The sequence below is a fragment of the Pteronotus mesoamericanus genome, unplaced genomic scaffold, assembly GCF_021234165.1.
Source record: "Pteronotus mesoamericanus isolate MK-2021 breed Mesoamerican mustached bat unplaced genomic scaffold, CSHL_Meso_final scaffold_533, whole genome shotgun sequence".
Taxonomy (NCBI): Eukaryota; Metazoa; Chordata; class Mammalia; order Chiroptera; family Mormoopidae; genus Pteronotus; species Pteronotus mesoamericanus.
In genome coordinates this window covers 3,843,682-3,861,693 of record NW_026555320.1, presented here as the reverse complement: position 1 = coordinate 3,861,693, position 18,012 = coordinate 3,843,682, and the positions used below count along the sequence as shown (strand labels likewise).

The window sequence follows — 18,012 nt, the reverse complement described above, 5'->3', positions numbered from 1 at the left end:
TGCTGGGGGCTGCTCTGCTTATCAAAGGGATCGGGTGCGGCACAGGAGACCCAACAGACAGACGGATGGCTGAATCACAGGAGTGGCCGGCGGGACTCGTGGCCTGAGGGCTTGTCTGTGCAACCCCCCCCATAGGGTGGGGGGGGTGAGTCATTTCCAGCTGCAGCCTCCCCCCACCAGCCTCCTGCTGCCTCTTCAGTCCCCAGGAACCTATGGGAATCCTAGCTTCCAGCAGTCACTTTGCTAGTCATTCCGTGTTTGATATAAAGTAGCCAGCACCTCGGCCCGAGGTGGGGTTGGAGGGAGCTCCCCAGCAGCATCTGTCCGTAGAGAACCTTCTGTGGGATTCCCAGAAGCCATAGGAGGTGGGGGGCTTTACTCTTGAGTCAGATCATCTGTCCAGGGGAGGGGGGGGCGGCGACCTCTGGGACGGTGGGTAGAGGCGGGCCCCTGGGTCCCCGCCTGCCGCTCCGCCCCCCAGGATTAGGGACTTTCTCTGCCGTGGCTGCAGGACTGCGGCGGCTGGCGGTGGGAGCCCGCGGACCGGACCGGCAGGCAAGACCGGGACTGGGGGTCGGGGAGCGCTGGGCTCAGACTCGCCAAGGCCGCGGGGGCCGAGGGACAGAGGTGGGGTCCGGGCTGACCGTTTCCCCCACCCAGGATGAGGCTGCGACTCCTGGTGGCCGCATTCTGCGCCGGGATCCTGGCAGGGGCGCCCCCGGTGCGGGCCCAGCCCAGGGAGAGAGGTGGGCACGACAAGGAAGGACCCCTTCCAGGGCTCCGCACCCTGTCACCCGCAGCTGCACTCTGCCACCATCCCGGATCCGCGCTCCCCCCGCCCCCCGCCCAGGCCTCCTAAATCTCTCTGGTCTCCCCAAACCTTCCACAACCCCGCGCTGCGCCTCCCAAACTGCACCCCAGCCTGTGCAGACCCAAACTCGGACCCCCAGACACGAGCTGGATTTCCTGCCCCATGACACTGCAGGCTGACCTCCGAGGCCGACCTCAGTCCCAGATCACCCCCCACCACCCGCCACGGGCAGCTCTCCTTCCCCACCACTCCTCGCAGACGGGGAGCGGAGGTGCGGGGACGTCTCCCTCCGGGCGCCACCGCCACCTCAGCTCCTCTAAGGCTCCCAGGCCCCAGTGGTGCTGGGCCGGTTTGCAGAGCAGGCGAGGGCTACTCCCGTCTCCCCAGTCCCTAGTCTCAAGGGACCACAGAGCAGCGGGGGCGGGGGCACTCCAAGAGGAGGTCGTGATTGCTCCTCCCCGCCGCAGTGACCTGCACGCGTCTTTACGCCGCTGACATCGTGTTCCTGCTGGATGGCTCCTCTTCCATCGGCCGCAGCAACTTCCGTGAAGTGCGGGGTTTCCTTGAAGGACTGGTGCTGCCCTTCTCGGGAGCAGTCAGTGCACAGGGCGTGCGCTTCGCTGCTGTGCAGTACAGCGACGACCCACGGTGCGTGGCTGCTGGGAGCTGGGGGCCCAGCAATCCCACCAGGACCCCTCCCCCAGGCAAGGGCGAAGACCCCAGAAACCTTTAGGCGAGGCTTTGGGGAACCCAGAGGCCCCCAGCCAGGACCTGCTCTGGATGCAGGGCAGGGATCTCCCAGGTAGAGCCCTGGCACCTGAGACACCTCCAGACAGGTGCCCTGCCAAAGGCAGGAGTTCTGTGTCCTGGTCTGAAGATGGGGAGCCCAGGGGGTGCCAGGGGCCTTCTGATGCCCCGTGCCTGCTGGACTCCCCATGTTCGAGCCCTCTGTGCCTTCAGCCTATCCACTCCCCAGGCCTTCCTATCTGGCTGATGTCCACCTCCCTACAACTGGGCCCTTCCTCCTGCAATTATTTAATTGACCAGACATCCTGTCCCTTGAGGCTGAGCGTTCCAGCGGTCTCAGGCCTGCCCTGACCCAGCCACAGACAGGACAGGGGCACCTGAAGAGTTTGTTAACTTGGGGGCTTCAGAGGTAGAGGGTGGGAGTCAGAGAACCAAGAGGATGGACGACCCTCAAGGGGGCTTGGTACTCAGAACCCTCGCCCCAGAGGCCGCCTCGAGCGAGCCCAGGGCTGGAAAAGGACCCGGCCCCGGGCCTGTTGCCACCGCCCCCAACCCCCACAGGACGGAGTTTGGCCTGGATGCGCTTGGCACAGGGGAGGATGTGATCCGTGCCATCCGCGAGCTCAGCTACAAGGGGGGCAACACACGCACAGGGGCTGCGATTCTCCACGTGGCAGACCATGTCTTCCTGCCCCAGCTGGCCCGACCTGGTGTCCCCAAGGTGATCACTCTCCCCACCACGCCTGCCTGGGCGGCCCCCTTTAAGGCTCTGAGGCAGCCCTGACCCGACCCCTGCACCTGCCCAGGTCTGCATCCTCATCACGGACGGGAAGTCCCAGGACCTGGTGGACCCAGCTGCCCAGAAGCTGAAGGGGCAGGGGGTCAAGCTGTTTGCTGTGGGTGAGTACCCCGCTGGGGTGACCGGTTCGCTGGGGCAGGGACCAGCCAGAGGGCAGCTGAGCCCTGACTGGGCATCACCTCAGGGATCAAGAACGCTGACCCCGAGGAGCTGAAGCGCGTTGCCTCGCAGCCGACCGACGATTTCTTCTTCTTCGTCAATGACTTCAGCATCCTGAGGACACTGCTGCCCCTCGTTTCCCGGAGAGTGTGCATGACGGCTGGGGGCGTGCCCGTGCCCCTGCCCCGTGAGTCCCTGCCCCCCCCCCCGTGCCCCTTACCCGGCCTTCGGCCCCAGCCCCGTTTCACGTGCCCCTGACAGCGAGCTGGAGGTGCTGTCCTTTGATCCGGCCCTGGAGGTGGTGACCGTGCCCCTCTGCTCCTGGCCCTTGCCCCAGCGCCTCCCTGGGAGTGCTGACCCCTGATCCTGCTGCCTGATTTCTCCCTTCCCAGCCGATGAGGCCACCTCTGGTCCACGAGACCTGGTGCTGTCTGAGCCGAGCAGTCAGTCCTTGAGAGTACAGTGGACAGCGGCCAGTGGCCCTGTGACTGGCTACAAGGTCCAGTACACTCCCCTGACAGGGCTGGGACAGCCGCTGCCGAGCGAGCGGCGGGAGGTAAAGACGTCGGGAGCGGTGGGTGGAGGAGTGGGGACGTGGCTGGGCAAAATGAAGTGACCTCTGACGCTGGGCAGGTGGGCGTCCCCGCTGGGGAAACCAGCATTCGGCTGCAGGGTCTCCGGCCACTGACCGAGTACCAAGTAACTGTGGTTGCCCTCTACGCCAACAGCATCGGGGAGGCCGTGAGTGGGACAGCTCGGACGAGTGAGCAATCCTGCTAACCTCTGACCCCGCCCACCTAACCACCCACCCCCGTAAGCCCCCCTACCCCTGACTCCACTAACCCCCATGGAACCTTCCCCCAGCTGCCCTGGAGGGGCCGGAGCTGACCGTCCAGAACACCACAGCGCGCAGCCTCCTGGTGGCCTGGCGGAGTGTGCCAGGTGCCACTGGCTATCGCGTGACATGGCGAGACCTCAGGGGTGAGCGAGAGGCGTGGGTTGAAGGGAGTCCCTGCACCTCAGAACTGTAGAGCCCTGGGCCTGCCAGATGCACTGATCCCTCTGTGTGCCTGTGCAGGCGGGGCCGCACAGCAGCAGGAGCTGGGCCCTGGAAAGGGGTCAGTGTTGCTTCATGACCTGGAGCCCGGCACGGACTATGAGGTGACCGTGAGTGCCCTGCTTGGCCGTGGCACCCTGGCCACCACCTCCCTGACCGCCCGCACTGGTGAGGAGGTTGGGTGTGCCCTTCAGGCTGGGGGGACAGGCTGACGGGGCATGGAGGCCGCTAACGTCCGTCCCATGTGCCCTGGACAGACCCTTCTGTGGAGCAGACACTGCGCCCAGTCATCCTGGGCCCCACATCCATCCTTCTTTCCTGGAACGCGGTGCCTGAGGCCCGTGGCTACCGGCTGGAGTGGGGGCGTGAGAGTGGTCAGTGCAGGGCGGAGGGTGGGCGGGCGGGGCTGGGGCTTGGCTTCAGCCGGCCTGACCCCGTTGTCACGCAGGCTTGGAGGTGCCCCAGAAGGTGATGCTGCCCTCACATGTGACCCGCTACCAGCTGGACGGGCTGCAGCCAGGCACCGAGTATCGCTTCACGCTCTACACCCTGCTGGAGGGCCGAGAGGTGGCCACGCCTGCAGCCGTGGTCCCCACGGGTGAGGGCTCGGCGGGCCTGGCCAGGTGAGTGGGGAAGGGACAGGGGCTCAGGCCGCCTCTCACGCTGTGTTCTCCAACAGGGCCAGAGCAGCCCGTGGGCCCGGTGACAGATCTACAGGCGACCGAGCTGCCAGGGCAGCGGGTGCGAGTGTCCTGGAGCCCAGTCCCCGGGGCCACCGAGTACCGCATCACTGTGCGCGGCACCCAAGGTGAGACGGACACAGCCGGCCACGCCCCCCGCCCCCCGCCCCCCGCCCCTGAAGTTCTAGCCTTGGGGCCTGCCTGCGCCCTCAGCCATCTCCTTCCCCTCCTGGGTCTCTACAGCCTTGTCCTGTCTCCTTTTCCATCCGTCCCACTGTGACCCCTGTCCCCGCTGACCCTTCATCCCATGCCCCATCCAATACTGACCCCTGTCACCCTACATCACTATCAATGACCTGTCAACTCACAGCGCTGCCCGCTGACCCCTATCATCCCACGGCCCCATTTGTCGCTGGCCCTTGTTATCCCGTGTCACTGCCCCTCACGGACTCCTTGTTTCCCACATCCTCATCTCTCGTCACCCCACGGCCTCGCCCTCGCCGACTCCGTGTCCTGTATGTCTGTCCGGCACCGGCGACCATCGCCCACACCCCTCTGTCGGGTGGACCCCGCCTGCTTACCCTGCCCTCTCCCTCAGGGGTGGAGCGGACCCTGCTGCTTCCCGGGAGTCAGACGGCCTTTGACTTGGATGACGTCCGGGCAGGGCTGAGCTACACCGTGCGCGTGTCTGCCCGCGTGGGCACCCGGGAGGGCGGTGCCAGCACCCTCACCGTCCGCTGGGGTGAGCGCTGCAGGAGGACGGGGCGGGCCAGCTGCCTGACGCGCTGGGTCCTCGTCTTGGCCCCTGACCTCTGTCTCTAACCCGCAGAGCCGGAAACCTCACTTGCCGTCCCAGGGCTGCGGGTCGTGGCATCAGACGCGACTCGGGTGCGCGTGGCCTGGGGACCTGTTCCTGGAGCCAGCGGCTTTCGGGTTACCTGGAGGACAGACAGTGGTCAGTGCAGGGTGTATGGGCGGGTTGCTGAGGGGAATGATCAGGGAGCGGGGGCTCGAGGGGGTGGGCGGGAGCTATGCCAACGCTTCCCTCTGACCCTAGGTCCGGAGTCCAGCCAGACACTGTCCCCAGACTCTACGGCCACAGATATCACGGGGCTGCGGCCTGGAACCTCCTACCAGGTGGCGGTGTCGGCGCTGCGAGGGAGAGAGGCTGGCCCCGCTGTGGTCATCGTGGCTCGCACTGGTCAGCCCCCAGGCCTTCCCGCCCACACCGATGCTTCCCCTCCGACCTCCCGTCTCCCCCTTCTGACTCCCACTGCCTCCTCCCCCGGAGGCCTGCTTCCCCCCCCCCCCCCCGTCTCCCCTGCCTCTGCCTAGGCCTCCACCCTCTTAGATCCCTCAGCCTCTCACCTATGACCCCTCTATCTCTGCCTTTGAATTTACACCCCTTCTTCTCTCGGGCCCTCGTTGCCTTTTCTGCTGGACCCAACTCTCCTCTTAGACTTACGCTTTCTCCTTTGCCAGGCGCCTCGCTGCCTCCTGACACCTCCCTAGGAACCCTGTTGCCTCCCCTGTCAGACCCTCTTGTCTCTCAGATTCCTGTCACCTGCCCCCTCAGATTTCCATGTCCCCTCTGTCAGGAACCCCGCCTCTCCGGTCAGATACTGGCTGCCCACCAGGCTTCAGTAGCCTTCCCCTGAGAGATGGCCCCCGTGCCTCCCCCATTAGACCTCCCATCGCCTCCCCCATCGGCTTCCCGTTGCCTCTCCCCTCAGACCCGCTGGGCCCAGTGAGGACAGTCCATGTGACTCAAAAAAGCAGCTCATCTGTCACCATTGCCTGGAACAAGGTTCCTGGTGCCACCAGATACAGGATTTCCTGGCGCATAGGCCACGGTGCGGATCAGGGGTTTTGCAGGGGACCAGAGGTTTTGGAGGGTTACAGGGGGCAGGTCTGGGTCGGGTACAGGTCGGGGGCTTTCTTAGGGATCCAGGCAGGGCCTGGGGGCTCAGAGTCAGAGCCCCGGAGCTGCCTCCGCCCTCCCTCCCAGGCCCAGAGAAATCCCGCCTGGTTTCTGGGGAAGCCACAGTGGCTGAGCTGGATGGGCTGAAGCCAGATACTGAGTACACCGTGCACGTGTGGGCCAGTGTGGACGGTGTAGACGGGTCCTTCGCGTCTGTGGTTGTGAGGACCGGTGAGTGGACCCCAGGCAGCTTCCGGCCACACTGCATTGGCTACGCTGCCTTCCCGCGTGCTCCTGGCTGCGCCGTCTGCCCGCCCCAGCGCCGCTCAGGGACTTCTCCTCCCACGCCGACCTCCCCGACACTAACTGCCTGTCCGCCCGCAGCAAGCTCCCGGCTGCACCGCGCTGCTCACTCCGAGGCACTGGCTTCCTCCCTCCCTCTCACGGTGTCCTAAACCGACGCATCCACACTGACCCCACTCGGACCTTCAGGCCTCTCTGTACTGACCATGCCTGCACTGCCACCTTGTCCTCTGCCCCCCATTCGGTGACCTCTGACCCCTTACCCTGCCTCTGCCCCCAGACCCTGAGCCAGTGGGTAGTGTGTCAAAGCTGCAGATCCTCAATGCTACCAGCGATGTTCTGCGGATCACCTGGGTGGGTGTTCCTGGAGCCACAGCCTACAGACTGGCCTGGGGCCGCAGCGAGGGTATGGTTCCCTGCCCTTGTCCTCTGTGGCAGCAATCGCCCCTCTGCTTGGCCACCCCCACCTCTTAACGGTTGACCTGTGCTCGCCTGGACAGGTGGCCCCACAAGACAACAGATACTACCAGGAAACACAGACTCAGCAGAAATACGGGGCCTCGAAGGCGGAGTCAGCTACTCCGTGCGAGTAACCGCGCTGGTCGGCGACCGTGAAGGCGCACCTGTCTCCATTGTCGTCACCACGCGTAAGAGGAGCTTGGATTGGGACGAGCCTGGGATGGGTGGCCTGGACTGTCAGGGGGTAGGGTTTGTGCTCGGGATTGGAAGAGGGACCAGAGACCCGTAGCAAGCCCTGGGGGCGGGGTCCAAGGATGGAGGCGGAAGAAGCCTGATATGGGCAGAGGGGCCGGTTGGGGGTGGTGCGTGTTACACGGCTGGTTTGGGATTGGTGCAGGGACCAGTGGGGGCGGAGCCTCCCTGATTCCCAGGCTTTCTCTCAAGCGCCTGAGGCGCCACCCTCCCTGGAGACCCTTCGCGTGGTGCAGCGAGGAGAGCACTCGCTGAGGCTGCACTGGCAGCAGGTGCCCGGAGCAAGCGGCTACCTTCTGCGTTGGTGGTCTGAGGGTGAGAAGCGCCCCCGGTGGGGGGTTAGGGACCCCTAGGGGTGGGGCTGTGGGCAGGCAGAGTCAGCGAAGTGGGCGAGGTCAGTGACAGCGGGCAGGATCTGTCAGTGGGGCTGTGCAGCATCTGCGACCATCTGGGGATCAGTCGACCAGGTGGGGGGGTCCGTGGGGGGTCAGTCGGGCAGAGTCGGTAAAATGGGCAGGGTCAGCGAGAATGGGGATCAACCAGGAGGGTCAGTCAGGGTCAGTGAGTAGAGCTGTGAGGCCATCGTCAGCACAGTAGGTGCGGGTCAGTGAGGTGAGCAGGTCTATTGACATCTTTCCCCGGGCCTCCTGCCGCCACCCTCGTGCCTGCCCCAGGTGGCCCGGAACAGTCTCAGATCCTGGGGCCTGAGCTCAGCAGCTATGAACTGGACGGGCTGGAGCCAGCAACCCCATACCGTGTGCGGCTGAGTGTCCTGTGGCCTTCTAGAGAAGGGCCCCCCACAGAAGGGCCCCCCACAGAAGTGACTGCGTACACTGGTGAGCCTGGGAGCCCTCCTTCCCGGGTGCTCTTTCCCCCACTCATGGCCTACCCCAGTTTTCTGCACCCAATGGCCTTGAACAACTTCTCCTGTAGCCCCTCCACCACTCCTGACCCTGGGGTGACCCCAGCATGACTCCCATGATGCGTCCTTCATGAGGATGGAGCTGCCCCAGGATCCTTCGTGCTCTCCCTTCTGGGTTCTCAGGATACAGACTCTGATCCCTGGCCCTTGATTCCCTCTCTAGAGTCACCTCGTATCCCAAGCGCTGAACTGCGTGTGGTAGACACTTCAGTTGACTCGGTGACTCTGGCCTGGAGCCCAGTGTCGGGGGTATCCAGCTACATCCTGTCCTGGAGGCCACTCGGGGTCCCTGGACAAGGTGGAGGGGAGGCCAGGGCTAGGGCGGGCTGGCGGCGGGGCTGCGTGGGGGGCCCTCTGTGACAGAGCGCTGTCCTCTGCAGAAATGCCTGGGGCCTCACAAACGCTTCCCGGGATCTCGAGCTCCCAGCAGGTGACAGGGCTAGAGCCCGGCACCCCCTACGTCTTCTCCCTGACACCTGTCCGGGAGGGTGTACGGGGTCCTGAGGCCTCTGTCACGCACAGCCCAGGTATGGTGGGCACAGTGGGAGGGGCCTCAGAGGGTAGCCGGATGCGCTGATGGCTTCTGTAACCCGGCGCCCTCCCTGCAGCGTGTCCCCATGGTCTGATGGATGTGGTCTTCCTGCTGCACACCACTCAGGACAATGCTCATCGGTCCAGGGATGTGAAGAGGGCCCTGGGGCATCTGGTGTCTGCCCTTGGGCCTCTTGGGCCACAGGCGGTCCAGGTTTGGGCCCAGAAGCAACTAGACCCCTACCTATCCCAGCCATCGCCCGCCCTGAGCTCTGCACTAGCTAGTTTCCCCAGCCCACCATCGGCCCAGGCTTCCCCTTGCACCTCCCCAGGCTCCAGATCTCCTCTCTTGCTGCTTGGCTCCCTGTCCTGCCATCACTCCTGACCCCTAATAGACCAGGTTTAGTCTCCCCCCCAGGCTCGGTGTCCCCCGTCCCTGCTTTGTCATCCTCCCCAGGCTCTGTGTTCCCCCAACCAGGTTGGCCTCCTGACCTACAGTCACCGGCCCTCCCCCCTGTTCCCGCTGAATGGCTCCTATGACCTTGGCGTCATCCTGCAGAAGATCCGCAACATCCCCTACACAGACCCCAGTGGGAACAACCTGGGTAAGGACTACAGTAGACGTGGTCTCTTGGGGCTTCCCCACTGGGAGCTGGGTGCTGCGGGTTCTGACACGTCCTTTCTCCAGGCACAGCCGTGATCGCGGCTCGCAGGTACCTCTTGGCACCAGATGCTCCCGGACGCCGCCCGCAAGTGCCAGGGGTGATGGTTCTTCTAGTGGATGAGCCCTTGAGAGGTGACATCTTCAACCCTATCCGTGACGCCCAGGCTGCTGGTGAGGAGCAGGGCTCTTGGGGACAGGGCCTGGCACAGGGCGGCCCCAACAGGGTTGTCATGCAGGCTGCTGGACCCCTCCTTAGGGCTCAAAGTGATGGTCTTGGGCCTGGCGGGATCTGACTCAGAGCAGCTGCGTCGCTTGGTGCCGGGCGTGGACTCCGCTCAGACCTTCTTCGCTGTGGATGACGGTCCGAGCTTGAACAGGGCAGTTGGCAGCCTGGCAACAGCCCTGTGTCAGGCAGTGCTGGTCAGCCAGGTTGGGAAGGGGCCTCTGGGTGGGGCGGGGGTGGTCATCGCGGAGAGGAAGCCTGGGGGCTCTTGGGAGAGCCGCCTCCCTCAAGGAGACCCTGTGCCCACAGCCACAGCCACAGCCACAGCCTTGCACGGTGCACTGTCCAAAAGTAAGTGTCCAGAGGCGAGGGGATGGGGAGGGCCACGCCTGCCGTCAGCCGCTCTGACTCTGGTCTGACGTGCCTCTCCCCAGGGCCAGAAGGGGGACCCCGGAGAGAGGGTAAGCAGCCCTGGTGGAGAAGGGGCGGGGGTCGGGGCTGCAGGGGGTGGGCAGCACACATCTCACTGACCCCCCCTTCTAGGGCCTCAGAGGACAAGACGGGCCTCCCGGCCCCCCCGGCCTCCCGGTGAGCCCCCACCCGCCCCTGCCCTCTGTGCCCTCACCGGCACGCAGCCTCCTTACCTGCTCTCTCCTCCCAGGGCAGGACCGGCCCTCCCGGCCCCCAGGGTCCCCCGGGGAGCTCCACTGCAAAGGGCGACAGGGTGAGTGTGGAGACCGTTGAGGTTCCCCATGACACTCCTTGATGTTTCCTGAGGGTTTGTAGGAGAGAGGGGGACAGAGCAGAGCTGGAACCACAGGGCACCCCTCGAAGCCTCGCGGGATGGCAGGAAGCCCACCAGAGACTCTGGGGAGGGGCCTGCGGCAGAGAGGCCCGCGGGGTTTCGACGTCCCCTGGAGAGCCTGGCGGGAGTTCTCGGTCCCCGGGCAGGAAGGCCCTCTGCCTCGTCCCTGCCCGCGGGCCTGGGCTGAGGCTCCATCGGCTCGGAGCAGCCACTTCTTTGCCCCCTGCCCCACCCCCGCCAACACTCAGAGGTCTGTAGGGTGAGGAGTCCCGATGAAGAATAGCCTGGCTCCTCCAGAGAGCCAGGGCCACCGAGGGGGGACCCTTCCCGCTCTGACCTATTTGCTTTCTCAGGGCCTCCCTGGGGTAGATGGGGATCCGGGCAGCCCTGGCCTCCCGGGGGTCCCTGGACCGCCTGGCCCAAAGGTGAGTGAGCCTTGCCCTTGCAGGTCACCTGGTGGGACACTCTGCTTGGGTGGGAGGGGTGATCTGCCTGTCCTGACTCCGGCTTCCATTTACAGGGCTCCGCAGGGGGGCCTGGCCTCCGTGGAGAACGGGTAAGTTTGCTGTCCCTTCTCTGCTCCCCCAGCATCTTCCCAGAGTGGGGACCTGGGGTGCTGTGGGCCCATGGGGGCCCTCCCTGAGACTCACCTGAGACCAAGCATCACCCTTCACTCTTGTTTTGTCCCCAGGGAGAGCGAGGACCGCAAGGCCCAAAGGGGGAGCAGGTAGGTGAAAGGGGCAGTGGCGGGGGAGGGGGCCGCAGGCCAGACACCGCAGCACCCGAGGCATCGCAGGGAATGGCGGGGACACCTCAAGGGGCTTCTCCCACCTCAAGGCTCCCATCACCAGAATCCTGCCCGCTGCTCTCTGCCCCTGCAGGGAGAGCCTGGACCAGTCACTGGCAGGGATGGCCCAGGCCTTCCTGGGAGGAAAGGGGACCCTGGGCCTCCGGTAAGCCCTGGGGCATGTGGAGGCAAGGCGTGTGTGGTGGAAACCGTGCGAGACGGGGCAAGAGTGGGCGGCAGGGTGGTTCTTCATACTTTCTCTCCTCTATCAGGGCCTTCCGGGACCCCGTGGCCCCCTGGGGGACCCAGGACCCCGTGGTGCCCCAGGACTTCCTGGAACAGCTGTGAAGGTGACAGCACGACCCCCATACGGTCCCATGGCCTCCATGTGACCCAGTGACCTGGTGACCCCATTTAAACCCTACTGGTCATTCTGAGCCCATGTGAACCCTTGGCCCCTCCCCCATGACCCCTCAGTTCCTCCATGACCTTCCTCATCAAGTTGGACCCCCGGACCCTCATTCCTCCTGGTAACATGGGGAGAGAGGTGTGGTCCAGGGTCATGAAGTCCTGATCTGTCTTCTAGGGTGACAAAGGCGATCGTGGGGAGCGGGTAAGTGAGGGGCAAAGGTATGCAGTGGGTTGAGTCTGATTCCCCTCGACCAGCCCCTGACCTGCTCTTCTCTGCCAGGGCCCCCCCGGACCAGGTGACGGCGACACTGCTCCCGGGGAGCCCGGGCTGCCGGTGAGACCCTCAGGGCCACGCTCACAGGGTGGACAGGGGCTGAGGGCTCTGCCGGGGCAGCGGGTGGGGGCAGGGCCTCGCAGTGTGGAGTTCACGTTTTTACTCACTTCCTCCTAGGGCCTTCCTGGAAACCCCGGACCCCAAGGCCCGGTTGGCCCCCCTGGGGTGAAAGGAGAAAAGGTGGGATACCCCCGGCTTGGTGTCTAGTTCTGGGGCAGGGGCTCTGGGTGCTGGGGGACAGGTTCTTCCACCCACCCGTCTCTCCCCAGGGTGACTGTGAGGATGGATCCCCAGGCCTCCCAGGACAGCCCGGGGTCCCGGGCGAGCGGGTGAGTGTGGGGCCAGGGGCTCTGCGTGCGCCGGGCACGGCTCCAGCCCTGGCCCTCACCCGGCTACCTTCTGCTCCGTCCTGTGCCCAAACCGAAATCTCTGAACCTTTTCCAGGGCCTGCGGGGACCTGCTGGAGACGTTGGCCCCAAAGTACGTGCCATTTGAGGAGAGGTGTGGTATGAGGGGCGACACACAGGGACCCTATAGGGTTAGGGCAGATGGGAGGAGCGGGAGATACAGGTTCTTCCGGGTCAGAGGCTATAGATTCAGAGGCTGGATGGTTGGAATTTGAAACGCCTTGTCTGGACTTTTATAAGACCCCTTTGGTGTGTCTCTCTCCCCTCAGGGTGACCGAGGACTGCCAGGGGCTGTGGGTGAGACTGGAGAGAAGGTAGATGCAGCCTGGGGGGGCTCTCAGGGCCCTGGGGGTCGGGGTCTGCGGCCAGACTCAGCTCAGGCCCCTTCTGTCCCGTCAGGGCCAGCGCGGATCCCCCGGCCCAGCCGGACCTCAGGTGAGCCCACTAACTGCAAAGCCAGTGCCAGCTGACCTGGGCTCTGGGCCCCCTCCTGGTTCTGAGTTTTCTTCCTTGACCCCCTTGACCCCTCCTCACAAGCTCCTAAACTGTGCTAATCTGTGCAAGTTCTCACCCTCAACCTTAGGGAGCTGCTTTTAACTTTCTGAGCCTGCTGAGCCAACCTTGACTTCCACTGACATGGGGTTTGACCCCTCCTGCTGATTTTGACCTCTGAAGAACCTATATCCGGGTCTCACCTGACCCCTCTCCAGTCACACCCCCAGCCTCCAGCCCCTGTTTACCACAGCCGCCCCGGCCCCACCCCGCAGTCAGTATTTCCGCTCCTCACCCCCAGGGGCCGCCGGGAGTCGCTGGGCATCCTGGAGCAGAGGGTCCTGAGGTGAGTCTGCCACTGAGGTGGGGTGGGGGGGGGGGCTTTCACAAGCTCCGCCTCTTCTGGGCTCATGCCTTCTCCACGTGCAGGGGCCACCAGGACCCACTGGCCGCCGAGGAGAGAAGGTGGGTCATGGGCTGGGGGCCAGTGTCCCACCCCCGCCCCCCATAGCAGGGACTGTGGCAGGTGAGGCACTGAGACCTTGGGTTCCAAGGTGGGTCTCGTCCCATCTCCGCCTCTCTCCTCTCTCCGCAGGGGGAGCCTGGCCGCCCTGGGGACCCTGGCGTGGTGAGTGCAGGGCGGTGGGGCTCCGAGCACAGTGCGGCCCCTCGGGCGGCAGGGGCCCCCTGCCCTGTCCCAGTAGTGACGCTGTGACCTCCGGTTGGACGTAGAGCTCTGCAGCTTCCAGTTCTGTGTATTGTCCCGTCCTCAATCAAGGCTGCAGTACCGTGATGTCTAGGCCTGGACGAGCCATGTTTGTCTTGTTTGTTTACAGGGACCTGCTGGTGCGGGAGTCAAAGGAGAGAAGGCAAGTCTGGGGAGAGCAAGGGCAGGCTGTTACACGGCGGCTGAGGTCAAGGCCACGGGGCCTGCCCGCGGGCTGCTGGAGGTCACGAGGGTGGTGGCACAGTCACTGCGCGGTGGGGGTCATGGAACCTGGGGCCGGCGCTGACGGCCTCCGTCCCCCCAGGGAGACGCCGGGCCCGCGGGACCCAGAGGAGCTGCAGGGGCCAAAGGGGAGCCGGTGAGTGAAGGGGAAGTGTTGGGGGAGAGCAGGTGGGGGCTGCCCCTGCCCCGGCTTCTGATCCTTCCACCCACAGGGCGCACCTGGCTTGGCTCTTCCTGGAGACCCTGGCCCCAAGGGAGACCCCGGAAACCGGGTGAATAAATGTGGGGACAGGGAGTGGGACAGAAAGGGAGGAGGTGGTGCCTGAGAGCCCCAGCTAAGCCCTGTGCCCCCTCCCCATGCCCTGCAGGGTCCCATCGGCCTCACCGGCAGAGTTGGACCCCCGGTGAGTACCTGTGACCTTGGGTAACGTCAGGGTTCCTGGGGTCGCCTTTCCTTGGGGACTGGCTGCTACATGCAGCCCCACCGTTGCCTTCTCCACAGGGTGACTCAGGGCCTCCGGGAGAGAAGGGAGACCCTGGGCGGCCCGGCCCCCCGGGACCTGTCGGCCCCCGAGGACGAGACGTGAGAGGGCTGGGTTGGGGGAGTCTCCGGGAATGGGGAGTAGGGGGGTCCCGACATCACCGGGGGTCTTGGGACCTGGGCTGACCCTCATGTCTCGCAGGGTGAAGTTGGAGAGAAAGGTGCTGAGGGCGCCCCGGTGAGACTCCCTCCCACTGTTTCTGACCCTTTACCTTTGAACTGTGACCCCTGGGCTGGGAGCTCCACCGGGTCATCCCGTCCATCCCCCTGCGTCCTCTCCGGCCCCTGCCCAGTCCCTGAATTAGTCTGAGCCTCACTCACCTGGCCCATGTGACTCTCTCCATCGCCAGGGCGACCCGGGTCTGCCTGGAAAAGCTGGCGAGCGCGGCCTGCGGGTGAGGCTTGGCAGGAGAAGTGGGGGCGGGAGGGCCTGCAGGAGGCTGCCCGAGGGGGCAGGAACCTCTGCGGAGAGCAGGGGCAGTGGGGGGCCTGCAGGGGTGGGCGGGGGACCTTGCAGGGAGGCATGTCGCGATGCAAAACTCTGGCATAGTTTTGGGGGTAATGGGGAACCTGAGACAGTGTGGGGGTCATGGGGCACCCTGTGAAATGCCGGGAGAGCTTGGCTCAGACCAGCGGCTCTCTCCAGGGGCTACCTGGCGCTCGGGGGCCTGAGGGTGAGAAGGGAGACCAGGGAGATCCTGGAGAGGACGGGCGAAATGTGAGTGCTAACAACCTCTGACCCCTGACCCTGCCCTCAACTTCCACCCCAGCTATCCAATTTTTACCCCTTATCCTGCCACCCTAACCCAGAAATGCCACACCCTCACAACCCTCATTTCCTGTGACCCCTTCATCACAACCCCCAAAGGCCACCCAGATTCCCATGAGTCCTTAGGGTGCTCCCAAAGGTCCCCGAAATTGCTGCCTAAACTCAGCATCCCTGACTGTCCGACTTTCTGCAGGGCAGCCCTGGAGCGCCTGGACCCAAGGGCGACCGCGGGGAGCCGGTGAGTTGTCCCGGGATCAGATCGGGGTGGCGGGGGATGGTTTCCAGGGCTCCATCCCGTTAGCGCCCACCAGGGGGCCTGGAGGTCAAGGTGGGGAGACTGATGGTCGCCGCCAGGCCCGTCTGGGAGCTGGCACTGGGGTGCTGCAGGGAATCTGGGGGCCCAACCTCAGGCTGCCGCTGATGATGATTATTTCCTTTCCCAGGGTCCCCAAGGACCCCCTGGACGGCTGGTGAGTGCTGAGCTGGGTCCAGCCCTCTGCCGCCTCCCTCTCCTTCCCCCGCAGGCTCCGCCTACACTGTGCCCCCTCGTCCCCCGCCGCCCCCCCCCCCCCCCGTGGCTGCCTGATATCTTCGTTGACCCCCGCAGCCCTTCCCGGCCCCATCCGTCCTCACCAGCCCCCTGCCCCTTGTTGAACCTCTCTTCTCACTGTCACTCCCCCCACAGGTGGACGTGGCAGTTGGAGCCAGAGAAAAGGTAGCGGCGTCTTGGGCCGAGTGAAGCCCTGAGCCCAGGAAGGCACCTGGGGCCCCCACGGCAGACTCTGCCCCGGGCGTGCCTGTGGCTCCAGGGCTGTTCCTTCAGCAAGCTTGTCTCTGCCACAGGGAGAGCCTGGGGACCCTGGACAGGAGGGTCCTCGGGGACCCAAGGGTGACTCCGGCCCCCCTGGAGCCCCTGGGGAGAGGGTGAGTGTGGCTGGCCCTGCGGGGAGGTGTGGCCCGGGAGAGCCTGCTCTGACTCCGGCCCTCCTCGTCCTCAGGGCGTCGATGGACTTCGCGGGCCCCCAGGCCCCCAGGTGAGTGGCGCACTTTGCCCCTTGCGCCTGCATCCCTGCCTTGCCTTACTTCTCACTGCCCTTGTTCCCTCCAGGGGGACCCAGGCGTCCGAGGCCCAGGAGGAGAAAAGGTGAGAGGAGGAGGAAGGTTCTGACTGTCGGTCGTCTCATCCTTGGAAGCCTCTTACCACTCGGTTTTCCCCAGGGTGACCGGGGCCCCCCTGGCCTGGACGGCCGCAGTGGGCTGGATGGGAAACCAGGAGCCCCTGGCCCCCCTGGGCAGCACGTGAGTCGCTGTGGCCACTGCCTGGCCATGCCCCTTCCCTTGCCCCTTCCGGTGACCCTCGCCTCACCCAGGTCTTCTTGGCCTTGACGAGCCCTGGGGCCAGCGGGCTCTCAGTGTCTTCCCCAGAACCCTGCATGGGTCGCGGGGGTCGCGGCCTCGCAGCCTTGGGTTCATAGGAACCAGTGTCCCTGTCGGCAGGCAGTGTCTCTGGCCCCCTGACCCCTGTGGACCCCCTGACTCTGGGTCTCTCCTCAGGGTGCCACAGGCAAAGCTGGGGACCCGGGGAGAGACGTAAGTAAGGGGCGGTATCGGGGAGGGCGGCCTGGGGGTTGAGCACCAAGTGCAGCCACCGGTCAGTGGCAGCAGTAGCGGGGGCCATGAGGGGGTCCCTGGAGGGAGTCCCAGTCCCGGCAGGCAAGTTTCAGCAGAGTCTCGTGCTCTGACCTCCTCTGCCTTGGGGGACCTCCCCTTGGGATTTGCAGCAGGGGCCCCCCTAACCCTTGTGGTCTCTGCCTTAAGAGACCTTGGAAGCACCTCCCAATTCTGAGGGTCTCCACACTGGAGGAGCATCTTAGTGGGGTCCTCCCAGTCCATGGGACTATCTCAGGAGACCCTCAGTCCTAGCAAAGGCTTCTTCCAGGGTCTTCCGGGCCTCCGAGGAGAACAGGGACCTCATGGCCCCGCTGGCCCCCCTGGAGCACCGGTGAGACTTGGCTTCCGTGGTGCCCTTTTGCCCCCTTACGGCCCGCACTGCAGCCCTGACCTCTGACCAGTGACCTCTTCCCACAGGGAAAGGCAGGCGAGGACGGCAAGCCAGGCCTGAACGGGAAAAACGTGAGTGTGCAGGGCAGATGCGGCGAACGCGCTGGGAAACGCCAGCAAGGGGACACGGCCCCGATGTGCAGACACAGAGGGGGCACACGTGCAGGCACGGGCTGAGACGTGCCAACGCCTGCTGCCTGGTGCAGACCTGCAGGCACATCCCCAGACACTGTGCACGTGCGCGCACAGGCAGCCCTGCAGTGAGTTAGGTGGCCGTGCCGACCGGCGCTCAGACGGGCCTGTGTGGGCGCATGGGCCAGTGACCCGCTGCCACTGCACAGGCGCAGCGCCAGAGGCACAGCTCGAGGGGCACAGACCCTGCGGCGAGGCCACAGGCAGGGACCCCGGGGGACCTGTGGACACACAAACACCCTTACCTATACTCGGGTCGACGCTAAGGCACAGACCTGGGGCCACGTGTGGACCCGTGTTGAGACGTGGTGAGACTCTGACATGTGACATCCTGGGACATACTGACACAAGCATTTGTATCCACAGTCACTCCCATGTTGAGATACACATAAGACTTGTAGACAAGTCACACAGACAGTTCTCAAGGCACCAGGGGCACGCAGACACGTGCCCGTCCTGTGCGTACCTGCATGAGCGCCTGCCACTAGGCAGACACAGATCAAGAGACACCGACCTGGTGTCATCCACCAGAACGTGCAGGCCCACGCGCAGGTACATGAGCTGGTTGATGCGCAGACCCAGGACAGACAGACACTCGCTGTCCCCAGAAGTGCACAGATGCGGAGGCACATGTGGGAAGCCAGTGGCAGGAGGACGTGTGTAGTTGAGTGTGGAGGCGAGCAGACCCACGCGGGCACACCCTCCGACATGCAACAGCTCACCCAGGGGGTCACAG

The 18,012-nt window shown here is 65.1% G+C and overlaps 1 protein-coding gene across 1 annotated transcript in view; it reads left to right on the top strand.

Annotated features, from left to right (window-relative positions):
• The first annotated feature begins 661 nt into the window (after window positions 1-661).
• Window positions 662-18,012, top strand: part of COL7A1 (collagen type VII alpha 1 chain) — a 30,499-nt gene continuing 13,148 nt past the window's right edge. Inside the window, exons 1-64 of the mRNA XM_054594603.1 lie at window positions 662-746; window positions 1,279-1,459; window positions 2,120-2,279; window positions 2,365-2,458; window positions 2,542-2,703; window positions 2,909-3,072; window positions 3,150-3,279; window positions 3,381-3,497; window positions 3,595-3,741; window positions 3,831-3,947; window positions 4,022-4,171; window positions 4,253-4,381; window positions 4,852-4,995; window positions 5,083-5,208; window positions 5,311-5,454; window positions 5,987-6,106; window positions 6,262-6,405; window positions 6,758-6,883; window positions 6,978-7,124; window positions 7,381-7,503; window positions 7,863-8,024; window positions 8,274-8,408; window positions 8,491-8,637; window positions 8,719-8,855; window positions 9,120-9,246; window positions 9,330-9,476; window positions 9,562-9,734; window positions 9,844-9,879; window positions 9,963-9,989; window positions 10,072-10,116; window positions 10,190-10,252; window positions 10,687-10,758; window positions 10,854-10,889; window positions 11,025-11,060; window positions 11,215-11,286; window positions 11,393-11,470; window positions 11,707-11,733; window positions 11,812-11,865; window positions 11,983-12,045; window positions 12,135-12,194; window positions 12,310-12,345; window positions 12,542-12,586; window positions 12,672-12,707; window positions 13,066-13,110; window positions 13,194-13,229; window positions 13,360-13,392; window positions 13,601-13,633; window positions 13,796-13,849; window positions 13,926-13,985; window positions 14,082-14,117; window positions 14,216-14,296; window positions 14,397-14,432; window positions 14,605-14,649; window positions 14,901-14,972; window positions 15,217-15,261; window positions 15,467-15,493; window positions 15,709-15,738; window positions 15,867-15,947; window positions 16,022-16,057; window positions 16,132-16,167; window positions 16,242-16,322; window positions 16,578-16,613; window positions 16,963-17,025; window positions 17,112-17,156. Coding sequence (XP_054450578.1) covers window positions 662-746; window positions 1,279-1,459; window positions 2,120-2,279; window positions 2,365-2,458; window positions 2,542-2,703; window positions 2,909-3,072; window positions 3,150-3,279; window positions 3,381-3,497; window positions 3,595-3,741; window positions 3,831-3,947; window positions 4,022-4,171; window positions 4,253-4,381; window positions 4,852-4,995; window positions 5,083-5,208; window positions 5,311-5,454; window positions 5,987-6,106; window positions 6,262-6,405; window positions 6,758-6,883; window positions 6,978-7,124; window positions 7,381-7,503; window positions 7,863-8,024; window positions 8,274-8,408; window positions 8,491-8,637; window positions 8,719-8,855; window positions 9,120-9,246; window positions 9,330-9,476; window positions 9,562-9,734; window positions 9,844-9,879; window positions 9,963-9,989; window positions 10,072-10,116; window positions 10,190-10,252; window positions 10,687-10,758; window positions 10,854-10,889; window positions 11,025-11,060; window positions 11,215-11,286; window positions 11,393-11,470; window positions 11,707-11,733; window positions 11,812-11,865; window positions 11,983-12,045; window positions 12,135-12,194; window positions 12,310-12,345; window positions 12,542-12,586; window positions 12,672-12,707; window positions 13,066-13,110; window positions 13,194-13,229; window positions 13,360-13,392; window positions 13,601-13,633; window positions 13,796-13,849; window positions 13,926-13,985; window positions 14,082-14,117; window positions 14,216-14,296; window positions 14,397-14,432; window positions 14,605-14,649; window positions 14,901-14,972; window positions 15,217-15,261; window positions 15,467-15,493; window positions 15,709-15,738; window positions 15,867-15,947; window positions 16,022-16,057; window positions 16,132-16,167; window positions 16,242-16,322; window positions 16,578-16,613; window positions 16,963-17,025; window positions 17,112-17,156 — 5,535 coding nt within the window. The remainder of the gene's footprint in view (window positions 747-1,278; window positions 1,460-2,119; window positions 2,280-2,364; window positions 2,459-2,541; window positions 2,704-2,908; window positions 3,073-3,149; window positions 3,280-3,380; window positions 3,498-3,594; window positions 3,742-3,830; window positions 3,948-4,021; window positions 4,172-4,252; window positions 4,382-4,851; window positions 4,996-5,082; window positions 5,209-5,310; window positions 5,455-5,986; window positions 6,107-6,261; window positions 6,406-6,757; window positions 6,884-6,977; window positions 7,125-7,380; window positions 7,504-7,862; window positions 8,025-8,273; window positions 8,409-8,490; window positions 8,638-8,718; window positions 8,856-9,119; window positions 9,247-9,329; window positions 9,477-9,561; window positions 9,735-9,843; window positions 9,880-9,962; window positions 9,990-10,071; window positions 10,117-10,189; window positions 10,253-10,686; window positions 10,759-10,853; window positions 10,890-11,024; window positions 11,061-11,214; window positions 11,287-11,392; window positions 11,471-11,706; window positions 11,734-11,811; window positions 11,866-11,982; window positions 12,046-12,134; window positions 12,195-12,309; window positions 12,346-12,541; window positions 12,587-12,671; window positions 12,708-13,065; window positions 13,111-13,193; window positions 13,230-13,359; window positions 13,393-13,600; window positions 13,634-13,795; window positions 13,850-13,925; window positions 13,986-14,081; window positions 14,118-14,215; window positions 14,297-14,396; window positions 14,433-14,604; window positions 14,650-14,900; window positions 14,973-15,216; window positions 15,262-15,466; window positions 15,494-15,708; window positions 15,739-15,866; window positions 15,948-16,021; window positions 16,058-16,131; window positions 16,168-16,241; window positions 16,323-16,577; window positions 16,614-16,962; window positions 17,026-17,111; window positions 17,157-18,012) is intronic.